The sequence below is a fragment of the Pseudopodoces humilis genome, chromosome 1 (assembly GCF_049639895.1).
Source record: "Pseudopodoces humilis isolate 2021_Gansu_Grassland_sample_001 chromosome 1, ASM4963989v1, whole genome shotgun sequence".
Classification (NCBI taxonomy): domain Eukaryota; kingdom Metazoa; phylum Chordata; class Aves; order Passeriformes; family Paridae; genus Pseudopodoces; species Pseudopodoces humilis.
Genome location: NC_142200.1, coordinates 136,013,049 through 136,026,899, shown reverse-complemented (window position 1 = coordinate 136,026,899; position 13,851 = coordinate 136,013,049). Strand labels below are relative to the sequence as shown.

Sequence of the window (13,851 nt, the reverse complement as noted above, 5' to 3'; positions counted from 1 at the left end):
GTATTTATAAACATTTGGTAATATTAAAAATTAATTACATATTAACAATAGAATATGACAAAAATGCTGATAAGTTTATTCAGCTTTATATATATATTTACTATTTAGAGGTGCAAATATACAGTTTTCATCAAAACTTGAATACAGTTTAAAAAATGCAATGTGCAATAAAATACGAAGGAATTTACCTACTTATTACCAGCTAAAACTATTGAAAATTATGGTAAAAGACATTGAAAGTAAAAAGTCAAACAACTGACTGAAATCAAAACAGCTAGCAGAATAATGTCAGAAGAACCTGGCAAAGGGGTTTCTGGGTCAATGCAGAAGAGTATATCCAGAATCACCAGATGTTCTACCCTGTCTTCAATGACAGACATATTCTTAGATGCTGCAAAGGGTCTGAGTATTGTCAAAGTTACACAATTCCTAATTGGGAAAATTACTATGGCAAGGTATCATTTTCTGCACTTTCAGCCACAGCATTCTTCTTTTCAAGTGCTCCATTTGCATTGCTTGTTTCTTCTAAAACTACCACTAAACTTGACAGAGTTGTGTGAGGATCAAGCAGTTTCACAAGGGGTATGTCCACCTTTCGCTCCTGAAAGACACGGTTCTGAATTGTCATAGCTAACATAGAGTCTATGCCCAAAGATGAAAGTGGTGTATTCATGGTTAGTTCATCTGCTTTCACTCCTGTGAGGTCACTCAACAGTGAGGTGATGTAGTCCTCAGATTTGAGAAAGGCAGTCTCTGGGACTTCAGTTTCCTCAGAGGTTTCAATCTTGTTCCTGAAATCTTCTGACATAAGTGATATAAAGCGACTTTTGAGAGAAATAATCTGAGTAAAAACATGATGATACAAAGCTTGAAAATTCAGTTTGACAACAGCTTGCTGTGGGTTGTTTATAAGTAAGGTCTTTCTGAGATAGTCCTGAATTTCATGCACTTGCAGAATGTCTATGCCCTTGGATGCCAGGATGCTCTGAATGTGGTTTTGATTGAGCAGAATGCCAAGGTTCAAAGCACCCCAGTTAATGGCCTGGCCTGAAAGCCCACAGTTCCTCCTGTAGAGGCAGAAGGCATCCAGGAAGGAGTTTGCGGCTGCATAGTTTGTCTGGGTGGCATTGCCCAGAAAGGAAGTAACAGAGGAGTAGCACACAAAGTAGTCAAGCTCCTGGCCTCTGGTAGCCCAGTGAAGATTTAGGGTTCCTGCTACTTTTGGGCTCAGGACTTTGTGGAAGTCAGCCAGCCTCAGGACTTCAATGTGGCCATCGTGTAAAGCAACAGCACTCTGGAATACCCCTTTGATTGGAGTCCCCACAAAGGTGCTGGCAATGGACTGGAAAGCTTTCTCAACATCACTGGTCGAAGCCACATCACACTGCACAGACACCACTTTGCTCCCTTTGTACTGCTGCTGCAAAGCCTTCATCTCTTTTTGCTTCTCACTGCTGGGAATTCTCCTGGAGAGTATTGCAATGCACCCTCCTCCATTCTCAGCTATGAATTTCACTGTTTCAAAGCCAAGTCCAGTGAGCCCCCCAGCTACTACATAAACCGCGTTCTGCTTAAACAGCTGCTTCTGGGGCTCGTACAGCGGGATGTCTGAAAGCACACTGATGTCCTTCTGCCTTCTCAGAACAGCAAGGGGGACAGAAGAGCAGGTAAAATAGGACGTCACAGATTTTAGCCCTTCAAAGTTCTCAGGCTGCTGAAAAACAGAACCTGAGAGATATTTAAACTGTTTCATATCCATGGAACTGATCCAGGAGTGTACAGTCTTCTGCAGTTCCTTTAGAGGTGCTTTCCGGAAAAGGCTGGCAACAGTGAGGATATGAAAGGTGATGTTTTCATGATCAATTTCACTGACATTCTGGATACATTCAGACTGTTGATTGCCACACACAATCACCACATCTTTAAGAAAGTACATGTGGGCCAGATCCTCCCGAGACAGTCTGTTGACTGGAGGAAGAATAAGAAGGGCACTGCACAGGTTGATATACTGGAACACATTAGGAGTGGGCTTTGCAAGGACTGCTCTCCAGCCCATCTCTTCTGCTGCTGCTGAAAGAACATGGCACAAAACTGATGATGGCTCTGTAGTAATAATACCCAGTGTTCTGCCCTGTTTCCCCTTGGGTAACCTCTGAGTGAAGATTTCCCATGCAATGATGAAGTATGACACACAAGGGACATTCTGGAGGAATGGGAATTTTCTTGCATTGAAACAAACTGCTCCTGGAATCTCAACTCTGGATGATGCAGCAGTGGGATAGCATGAAACCACATAATCTCCCACTTTCACTTTTTTTACATCAATGCCTGTTGCAGTGACGGTGCCACTGAAATCAAGACCTAGAAGCCTGTGTTTGTCTCCTGCTTGTGAGTTCCAATACAGTGTATTACCAAAGTTGCAGCTAGAAACACTAATGGGAAAATAATCTTCTGAATGCAGACAAATTTTATCTACTTGAATTTCAACACTCTGTTTGTCAAGCTGAGTAGCAGCATTGGTGCATAATTCTCCAGACAAATCCTTCACTGTGTATGGATCAGAAGTGTACAAAGTGAATGGCTGTGAGTCCTGGAGAGATCTTACAGGTTGGATGTAATCTGCATCTACAAAAGGAGTGTGTCTGACTTCAGACACATAAATTCTTCCCTGGCTGATGCAAACTTCTGGATAGTCCCCACCTTTGTATTTGACAAGAACATCTGCTAAGGCTGAGATGTCCAGTGAAGTGGAGGAGCTGAGGTCAATCAGCTGAAATGTGACTTCTGGAACTTCAACAATACAAGTTCTGGTCATGCCATACAATGCAAACCCACAGTTAATGTGGTCCACATATCTCTCTGTTGTTCTGTAGGTGATCACTCTGACGGAACAGCGGCACGTCTTCTCTCTTAGGGCCACCACTACCTGGCGATAGGCTTCACAGCACTTTGCCAACTGATCCACTGCTTCACTTGGGAAATCTTCATTTAACTTTTGAATTCCCCACAAGAACAGGATTTCATCATAATCCTCAACTTCTGCTCTCATTTTATTCTGTGAATCGTCTTCCACGAGACATTCCCAGCCTTCATACATAACATATCTTGAAGCAGGATGCAAGTATTTTTTAAGCTGCTCAGCTATCCCAAATTTGTCTGCAAACACTACAACTCTGGGCTTAACCGTCAGATGTCCAATCGTCTGTGAAAGAGAGATTTCTTTCCACATGTTTTCAAACAGGAACTCATTGTCCCTGGAAGATGCTTTCTTCACAAAAGTGATGGCAACACGCTTGAGCTCAGCCAAAACAGAGCCATGTTTGTCCACAAAGCATCCACAGACCTCAAGGCAGTTTCCAGTGGATTTGCTCATTCTCATGTATATCATCATTTCCTCCTCCAGCGGGCGGAGCACCACCAGGCTGCCTATCCCTGAAGGAAAACCTGCTCTGGACTGGAGTGTCCTTGAGGTCAAGACGGCGGTCATCTGCAGAAAACAGTCGAGCAGCACTGGGTGGATACAGTAGCTGTACATGTCTCTGACAGTCTCCTCCTTCACCTTTATGCTTGTTATAGCTTCCTTTATCTCCTGGCAATAATGAACATCACTGAGCTGCCTGAATATGGAGCCATACTGAAAGCCAACCTGAGACAGTGCTTCGTAAACCTCCTCTTTACTAATCACTGACCTGCATCTTTGATAGATGGCTTGGAAGGAGATGCTGCTTTCTTCCACCACACCTTCAAGCCCCTTTGCCACTTGGCCAGCAGCATAAACTGCATTAGAGGAAGAGAGGACCTCAAAAGTTGTCATGGCTTTTTGTGGACTCAGCTTGATGCTCAGCACTTGGGAACTCTGTGTGAGAACACATGGCGCAGAAAAGCTGATACTCAGCTGGCAAGTGCTCAGAGGCACTTTAGGTCTTGAGCTGCTCATCACAGAGGCCAGACCAAGCTCCACATAGAAAGCACCAGGGACTAAGGCCACGCCATTGTTCTTGTGCTCATATAAGTATGGTGTTGTGTCCTGAGACACCAGGCAGCCAAACTCCATGTTGTCAGTGTTTATGCCATAAATCAAAGGATGACTGGCATTGCCACCTCTTTGGTGTGCTTGCTGATGGATATCCAGACAGCCCATGAGTTTTTGGCGATCAAATTGATATCGTGGAATGGCTGCAGGAACACTTTGATACCCGTTATAAAAGTGCTGCCAGCTGGGATTAAACCCCAGTTCAAACAGACTTCCTATCAGGGTGAGGAGCGTCTGATATTCTGCATCTGTTTGCAAAGAAGACAATACCTTTGTGTCTTTTCCTAGTGTTTCTTTTATGCTTCGCTGCAATGCTCGGTGAGGACTTATTTCTACAAACACCACATTTTCCCTGCCTCTGGCTGCAGTTTGGATGGCCTGTGTGAAAGCAACAGGCTCACGAGTATGCCGCACCCAGAATTTCCCCTGAGCAAAGTCATTTTCAGATGCAGCCACTCCAGTCAGTGTTGAAATCACTTCCATTTCCCCCTTCTGCTTTTCTAAAGGCTCTATCTGTTCCTCCAGCTCCCTGAGTATCATATCCATGCTGGGACTGTGATATGCAACTGGAACATTTAAAACATGAAGAAAGATGTTTCTCTGTCTGAAAACTTCAGCCAACTCTCTCTGGACAGCTTCCACAGCGTCTACACTCCCAGACAAGGTGCAGGAAATGGGGCTGTTGAAAGCAGCAATGCACACCTTTCCTGAGTAGGGATGCAGGCGTTCAGCAATCTCTTCAACAGGGATGTTTCCGACCACCAGCATTCTGCCGCTGGCAGTCTTTGCCTGCAGCCTGCTCCGGTGATAAATCACTTTGACTGCATCTGCCAGAGAAAGGTACCCAGCAATATGTGCAGCAGCAACTTCCCCCAGTGAGGCGCCAACAACAGCAACGGGATTAATACCCCAGTGCTTCAGGAGGGAAGCTACAGCAACCTGTAAGGCAAACAGCAAGGGCTGGGAAAGCTCTGGATTCAACAAATCCTTTGGGCTATGATTTCTTGCTGGCAGGAGGCTGATGGTAGTGTGCTGCTGAAAAAGGTCTTCTATCTCCTTACACTTGTCTCTGAACACTGGCTCTGAGCTCAGCATTGCCTCACTGAACTCCTTCAGCGTTACGCCATTGCCACAGAACACAAACACCAGCTGTGGTTTCACTTTGGACATGGCAGGTTCCATGCTCACTGCTGACTTAATCTCTTGCTGCAAGTGTTGGAGGGAATTTGTGACAAACGCTTTTCGGTACCTGTAGTTGGCATGGCTTCTTCTGCAGGCAGATGTATAGGCCAGGCTTGGGAGAGTTACGGAGTTCCTTGTGCTCAGCTGCTCAGCTGTATCAGCCATTGTCCTCTGAAGGGACTTAGGGGATGCTGCTGACAGCAGAACTAATTCCAGGGGCTTCTTAAAGGCGGGAAGGGGCTCTGGCTGCTTCACCTGCCTGACTACAACATGAGCATTGGTTCCTCCAAATCCAAAGCAGTTGATGCCAGCTACTCTTCCATACTCACTGGACTCTTCCCAGGGCTCCACAGCTGTGGCAACAGCAAGGTTTAATTTTTCTGTATCAATGCTGCTCATCTCCTTCGAGTAATGCAAGGATGGAACAATCTTTCCATGATGCATCATCAGGAGCACTTTGATTAACCCAGCTGCTCCAGCAGCTGATTCAGTGTGTCCAATATTTCCCTTCACTGAACCGATCTTCAGAATGGAAACTCGGGAAGGCCTGTTTTTGGTAATGACATTACCCAGGCTCTCAGCTTCAGTAGGATCTCCAGCAGCAGTTCCTGTGCCATGGGCTTCAATGTACTGCAGAACTGAGGGATCAACATGATTTTCATAAATGCTGCGCAGTAACTCCTCTTGCCCTTTTTGAGACGGTCTCATGATTGGAGTTGTGGACCTGCCGTTCTGATTGACTGCACTCATGTTTATCACACCCCAGATTTTGCTGTAGTCTTCCTTTGCCTGTTCCATGAAAAGTTGAATTATCTTTAATAAACTCATCCTTTCTCTTTAAAGAAGACAACAAAACACCACAACAAAGCCAAGAACAACTAGAACATGACGATGAACTTTTAAATGTGAGATCCTTTCCCTATGCTAGGGGAAGTGCACAAATTCTTAAGAAATGCTTCATTAATCTTAAACTTGAATTGGAGAAACTTCTCTGGAATAGTCATTATTAGAGCTGAAGACACAAAATTTAGGCAAGCAACCAGTCTTATTTCAGGCTGCTTCACAAGCAATCTTACCTTTTTCAGTGGTTTGAGGAAAACAACACCACAGCCTTCTCCTCTTCCATAGCCATCTGCTTTTTTGGAGAAGGGTTTACTTATGCCCTCTGGAGAAATCATTTTTGCTTTACTGAGAGATACAAAGGTGCAGGGATCAATGATGCAGTTTACCCCACCACAGATTGCTGCCTCACATTCTCCTGGAGTCAAACAGAAACATACCCATGTTGATATGGCCCAGGTGATAGACAGAAACAGTAGAAATCCTGATTTCATTGTCCAGCACCTCTTCAGTCCCATTACCTGATTTAATGGCTTGCAAGGCGTAGTGCAGAGCAAAAAGAAAAGATGAACACGCAGTGTCAACAGTCAGAGATGGTCCAGTCAGATTAAATGTGAAAGAGACCCTGTTGGCAGCAATGCTCATTGCTGTTCCAGTTCCATCATAATGATTTATTTTATTCAGTGCTCTGCTGGCTATGATTTCATAGTCTCGATTCATGAGACCTGGAAAACATCAGATATGCGTCAAGTTAACCCAAGCCAACAATAGGTATGTACAGCTCAAAACCTGATGGTGTGGTTTGGTTTTCAGTGTTAAGATGAAACAATGTGGCATCAGTGCTCCTGCTGTGAAGCTTTGCTCCATCACAAGTCAAAGGCAAAACTCACAGCAATTCCCCTGGACTCAGCTTATACAAACATACCAAACACTTGAAAATCCTGCATTCCCAGGAAATGACAGGCTGTTCATGATGACTCAGCTCATTGTAGGATATAGCTAAGCTCTCTCTAGCCTGCTGAGACCCCTGTATCTTAGTTTGAGATGGATTTGTTTAGTTTAGCTATGAGAATATTTATCAGTAAGTTGCAAGGAGGGTAGTTCAGACATAAATGTACAAGAACTTAGCTTCAGTTCCTCAGATGTACCAAGTTAAAGGTCACAGCACAAACTACATCCAGTAATTTGTATTTACCTTTGTTTTTCACATTTGCAACCAGTAAGAAGTAGTAAAAAAGAACTTTACTATTCTGTTACTATGCCTGTGAGAGCAGTTGTGTGCTCTTTCTGGGAACACTATGCTTGAAATATTGTGGATCTCCAAGTCCATGAGCACGTGTGGAAAGTGCAGTAGCTCTCTTCAGAGAGCAAGGAATAGTGCCCCCAGTGGAAGAAGAGCATCTCTCAGACTAAAAGGTAATCTAAAGCATTTCCCCTATATGTACATCAACCAAACTCCCCCAGAAAACTCCTTTTTAAAGAGACATAGATTACACCAGCAATAATATGCTGTTACTCTAGTATTGTCTTTTAAATATCTTTCAACAGCGTGTGGGATCATCTCCTCTGTAACTTTTTGGGTACTGACAAAGGAAGTTGGACAAGTGCACTGTGGTACCATTCTAATGTCCACAGGAGGATTTCTGCTGCTTTAAAGGGATGTTAATCCCCTGAACACCTTAACCAAAATTATACTGGAAAACAGTATACTGGGGAAAAAGTGTAGGCCTGTGTAGAAGCCCGGAAGATAAGGGGCTAATGTAAACATCAATTGCCAGATAGCCATGGAGCTAGGCTACTAGAGTAGCCTGGTAATTCTTACCAGAAGTAACCAGTAGTGCCATAGCACAGTAGCCTTAGATCTCCAGTCTAGATCCAGCCTAAAGCCAGTTCAAGATAACATATTGAAAGGTTATGAAGGATGCCTCCAATCTTTGTGAGGTTCAAACACACTTTGCCATAAAATTTTCATCTTACCAATAAAAACACCTGTTTTGGTGCCACTGACAGATTCTACAGGAACTCCTGCATCCTCCAGGGCTTTGTATGTGCACTCTATCAGTAATTTCTGTTGTGGATCCATACGTTCTGCTTCCATATTATTAATCCCAAACAGATGGTTGTCAAATGAATTAAATCTGAAATACACAGACCAGAATAGGATATGACACAACATACGTGTATAAGATACATTTACTTCTAGACTCACAGTAAACATTTTTTGCAACTTCATGAAAAGCAGAGCAGTAACTGGTGTTTAAGCCACAGTTCCCATTTATGAAATTCAGACGAAAATATTTATAAGCCAGGTTGTTTTATGTCCCACCACAAAATATGTCATCTTTTCAACAATACTGCATTTCAGAGTTAAGAGCCCACTCCTACCCAATTTTATTCTCATAGTTATTGCACTACTATCAGCTGGATTCCTCAAACTATGAAATGTGCAGAATGAGACTCCCTCTGCTGTAATGTGGCCATAGACAATAAGTTATAAACAAATACTGTTTTCTACATTGTTTTTAGCCAATACAGACCAATGCTTTACAATTGAACACAAAAAGTAGAGGATCAGCTCAGGTATTTTCAAGGGATACCCGTGCCTCTCCTACAATTCATTCAAAATGCTTTCTCTGTGTATGTGTGTGTCTTTAAAAGCACCTTCAAAATAGGCCTATGCTTACAAAAGATCCTGTTCAAATGTAATCTTGTGTCCCAAGATCAGATTTATATTGCCTTCTATAATTTCTTGATTCAGTCCAGGATTCAATATCTAACATGGGACTAAGCACTAAATTAATTCTGGGTCCTATGATTCAACCCTGACAAGTATCAATCTCAGGAGACAATAAGATTTCTTCTGTTCATGTCAACTTCTCCTTTGACTGAAGCTCTACAGCCTGAGGATTTAAGGTGAATGTGGAATTCAAATAAAAGACACCTATGCTGACTTTACTGTTGTTTCCTACTCTTCACACTTGTCACAGCCCCTGAGCAGCTGTACCCATAATCTAAGTACTACAAAAATCAGTGGTGCAGCAGGACAACAGACTCACTCATCGAGAAGAGCAGCTCGTGTTGTACATATTTTTCCTGGCTTGTTAGCATCTGCATCATACCACGCCTTGACATTAAATCTCTCAGGGGGAATTTCTACAGTGCAGTTTCTGCCTTCCTCCAGGACTTTCCAGAAATTGTCAATTCCATCTCCTGTTGTACAAAATTTTTAAAACAGATTAAATTATGCACATCCCCACCCCATGCAGACTCAGAAATGTGCAATCAAAAACAAGGACCTCCCACATGTAAATCTAGGCTGCTCAGATAGACTTGGAACAGAAAGAAATGATCATGCTTTGGTGAGAGGAAAATGGAAAAGCATGACTGATCCCCTCACTGTTTGTCTGAAAGCAAAGGAACCCCACAAAATCCTTAACCACTTTCTCTCCCCATTTCCCTACCATCTCACTGCATCTACTGTCAGTACTGTAATAAAGCAGGAAGCTTTCTTTTAGGAAAACCCAACCTGTTTATATTACAGCCATTGCTGATGAGAATGTCCAGCCCTTCATCTATCCTGTCCCTATGGCTCTAGAGTCCTGTTACAATGCACAATCACCCAGCCAGTGAACACACAGAAAGTTCAAATCATCCCAGACCCACTCAGGTCATTTGTATGAGTTTCATGTGCAGCTCAATGCCCTGTCCAAGCCAGCACTGCAGCTTCTTTTGTGTCTGTCTGTCTGTCTGCCTGTCTGTGTGTCTGAGACAAATTCAAGCCAAGTAGTTTCCACCACAGTACCACCTTTCAAAAATATCCACAAGCAGCAAAACAGCAAATTCAACTAAGGGACAAACATGTTGGTTTCCTCCATTTCAACATAAATAAAAGACTCTGCTTTTCACACTCACAGCCTGCTTTGCTTTTACCCCAAGCTTACCTCCGGGAAAGTTGCATCCTATTCCAACAACAGCAACTTCATCTGCAGTCTCAATCTCCATCTCCTGGGCTGCACAAGACAGGAGTCATGTCAGTCCAGTCCAACAACTATGCATTTACCATTGATAAATACTAGGTTAAAAGGTGAACTTTCCACAAACACACAAATTTGTTTAAAACTTAATTAATCTGGAATGATCTACTGTTGGTTGTGATGACAAATGACACTGCCCACAAGTGACCAGAGCTGTACTATGTTTTTCCTCTTGTCACTATTTTTAGGGTAAATTACCTGTTTAATTCCCCAAATTCTCTCATGCATCATGCATCTCATGCATCATTTTACTGTTTAGCCTCTGGTTTTACTGTTTAACCTGATTTACCAGTTTAAATCTAGTTTACTGTTTAACTCTGGTTTACTGTTTAACCTCTGGTAAAAAAAATGTAGAAGTTTCCAATAAATCAGATGGCAAAGACAAGAGTTCCTTTTGACATCAAACTAAATATCTCAGGAGAGAATTGACAGATGGTTTCATTTTCCTTGATTCTGGGAAAAGAACTTGTCAGATGAGAATCAGTTTAGTTGAACTAATTAGAACTCACGAATGCCAAACTTGAAACCAAGCAGTTGATGCCCAGCTCTAAGCCCTGCCACCCTCCTGGACATCCTACAACCCACAAAGAGGAGAATATTCCTCTAGAAAGGTTTTGTGGGAGATTCTTGGCAGTGGGGAGAGTTTCCCATCTCAGGGATAGCACAGCAGGTCCCAAAGAGGCTTTCTCAGTCACTGACTGACAATAGTGAAGCAGAGTGGAGGCTGTTTCACAGCCCCACACATCACTCAGAGTTATCATTTCTTGGAGGTTTGCTTTGAAAGGTGAAATTAAGAGTAGCTGCTTAGATTCATACTTTGAAAAATTTACTTCTAGGTTCCATTAAGAACAGAAAAATACAGAAAAAGAGCTACCTAGCAAAAATTAGGAAACCAGGATCTGGCTTTCTAGGAGTAAATTCTATTTTACTAATAATGTAAATTCAAGATTGACACAAGAATTGCTTCCTTTAAATTCTTTCAGAATTGTCTATGATTTCTATGATTCTATGATTTCTTATTTTAATGTAACTGCTAAACTAAAGCTGCAAAGCCCAACAAACTTCTTTCATTTCTAAAGTACATTTTAAGGATTTTTCCTAAATTATCACTTAAATAGCAAGTAATTGAAAATTAAGGACCTTCCAGTCATAATATAAAACATATCTTTGTCATCTCTAGAGCTGTGTAACTCTTACCTTATATAATCCCAGTGGTGTGGAGCAATAGGCTGTCTGTGGAAGTAATTTATATAGGATTCTGCGTGGTTTCTTTTTCAAGCTGGCACGCTAAATTGGTAACGCCTTTTAAAGGAAAAATGAAAATGAGTCATGTGATTAGTCAGTAAGCCTGACTAAAGTTCAAAACTAATTCCCTGAAGTAGTAAATTCTTGATGTCATAAGTTTTCACACCAAAACAGTAGTAAAACCTCTGTCTTATCTAACATTTTACAGTTAGAAAGATGGTTAATTTGAGATATCTTGCCATGAAATAGCCCATAAAATCTTTATGATCCTAAGACTATGATTGAAAAGACTGTCTTTAAAATAACAACTCAATGTGGTTTGCTCTTAATATCAATAAATACAAACAACCTTTAAGTCCCAACTATTTGTTGAAGGCATCATATGTGAAAATGAAGAACTCTCTATAAACTTAAAACCCAAGTCTCATGTTTGATTTCACAGCTGATTTCTTTTACTGAGCATGACCATTTAAATGTACAAGCACAAAAGCCTTGTCAAAATACAAAAAGTCCTAAAATATTTCTGGGTCTACCACAACATGAAAGGCAATATTGAGCTTTCTTGCTAAAAACTGCCAGCTGCTTAAAAGCCAAACTGGAATATCCAGAAGTAAACCCTGAAGGGAACAAGTCCAGTAGTCGCTGCTAGATCCCTTTTTCACTCTTCCTCATCTAAATTCATCCCAACTACCTAAAATGATCTTTCTCCTCTTCTGACTTTGCCATAGGGTTACATTCTCTTATGGTTAAAGTTCTCCTTGATGGTAGGACCCAACTCTTTCCACAAAGACAGCAAAAAATATTGCGCTAAGAATAAACAGCTTATTCTACCACCAAGTAGCTTCATAACCTGTACTGAAAAGTTTTAAATTCTGCTCTCCATTTCATAGCTGAATATCTCACTCACTCACTTTGCTGAATTCTGAGGCTGTTGGGAGTTATTTAATGATTTTTTAACTTAATTAACCCACTTCCCTGGTATCATTACGAGGCTTATTAACAAGATGGCTAGTCTGAAAATGTCTTGAGAACCTCCATAGTTTACACATCTCTAAAGAGTGCTCTTACTAGTGCTGGTACCACTTACATTCCCTGGCAGAAGAGTTTGTGGATTCATCAAGTGGACTAGGATTGCACCGTGGAACCTCTGTTACAATTTCACAATCAGCACCTGAAAGCAATGGTTGCTAAGCCATATTTTGAGGTTTTGGTTAGGTATTGGTAGAGTATTGAAAAGAAACCTGCACATCTGTGGCCATTAATTTCAATGTAAGTTAAACGAATCTGAACATCAGTGATCCAAACACAATGGGAACAATGTGAACACTGGTGCAGGACTAAGAAAGAGCTGTTCACATCATTGGTTCTGAACATTTTTGTTTACAGTTTAGCAGTGTGTTGCCTGAGTGCTGATGACTTGCACTAGTCTCATCACAGTTGGAATATATTAATAAAACCCAAGTGCTTTCCCAATCCTTTTAAGAAATGACAGAAATAGAAATAGGAACTAAGTATGGATGCAAATGTTGCAATAATGAATTGATTCTGTTACTAACGTTGCAGTCTATTTATAACTGAATTACATGTTGTTTTATCATCAAGTTACATGTTGATTTGTCATGCATTTAATCTAAATTTAAAAGTAAAAAGTTGAAAAGGGAGACAAAGACCTGTCACATGGGAGGCACTGCATTTGTTTTGTCTCCCATGCCATTATAGTGGGCACATCTGAACAAAACCTTTGGCTTCCTCTATCCAGACCTATATCTGATAATTCCAAAAAGGAAAATAAAATATAAGCATATTTCCCCAAACAATTGCATTCAACTGAGGCTCCAATATAGGAAAATAGCTATTTATTTGCTATTAGTCTTCATTATTTCAATCAAGTTTTTACTGTCTTCTGGTGAGAAAACATGCATGCATGAAGTATCTGTAGGACTGCATGTCTTTCAAAGATAACATGGACAAAAAAAATTTTAAATTCTTTTTAATTCCAAGTAGATTTTAAGACTAAAATACTTGTGGGTTCCCCATTTCCATCAGGACACAAGAAGGATTACTACACAAATCACTAGATATAATTTCTTCACTGAAGCAGTGCTCCGACAAGATAGGAGGTTGACACAAATGTCGTTCTGCATTATCATGAAAACATAGTAAGAAAAGGCACTGGCTATTGGGCAAAACAATTTCCAATCAGTCAAATCTCAAAAATTAGCTTTGCATATAATTATAATTAATAATTAATTCATGTGTCATTGAATAAGGGAGCAGTTTTTACCTATTTCATTTTACACCTATGAAGTTTTCCAGTACACTTATTATCACTGTTGTTTTTGTTTTAGAAGTTTTAACAACACCAAGCACAGCAGGGTTCAGCTGTGTTGGGAGCTGTACTAACCCTTAGGGAGAAAAAGGATCCCACCACAAAGAGTAATATAATTGACAATCCCTAGTTCTTTTTATTAGCTCTGAACTATGGGGCTACTCAGGAGGAACAGAAGTAAAAGGAAG

At 41.2% G+C, this 13,851-nt stretch overlaps 1 protein-coding gene across 1 annotated transcript; it reads right to left on the bottom strand.

The window, feature by feature from the left end:
- Positions 1-202: 202 nt before the first annotated feature.
- Positions 203-10,061, bottom strand: LOC102103479 (uncharacterized). The gene is made up of 6 exons (XM_005519103.2): positions 9,997-10,061; positions 9,112-9,265; positions 8,033-8,193; positions 6,577-6,780; positions 6,292-6,473; positions 203-6,004 (listed from the first exon to the last, which is right to left on the bottom strand). Exons 1-6 carry the CDS (start codon positions 10,055-10,057, stop codon positions 446-448), a joined length of 6,321 nt encoding a protein of 2,106 aa, XP_005519160.2. The 5' UTR covers positions 10,058-10,061; the 3' UTR covers positions 203-445.
- Positions 10,062-13,851: the final 3,790 nt, after the last annotated feature.

What these genes read in the sequence shown, in the direction of transcription:
- LOC102103479 (XM_005519103.2), bottom strand. Translation starts at nt 10,057, where the DNA reads ATGGAGATTGAGACTGCAGATGAAGTTGCTGTTGTTGGAATAGGATGC. An exon ending in CGAGCTGCTCTTCTCGATGA is followed by an intron (nt 8,194 to 9,111) that starts GTGAGTCTGTTG and finishes TGTGTATTTCAG; the next exon opens with ATTTAATTCATTTGACAACC. An exon ending in TCCTCAAACCACTGAAAAAG is followed by an intron (nt 6,005 to 6,291) that starts GTAAGATTGCTT and finishes TTCATGGAACAG; the next exon opens with GCAAAGGAAGACTACAGCAA.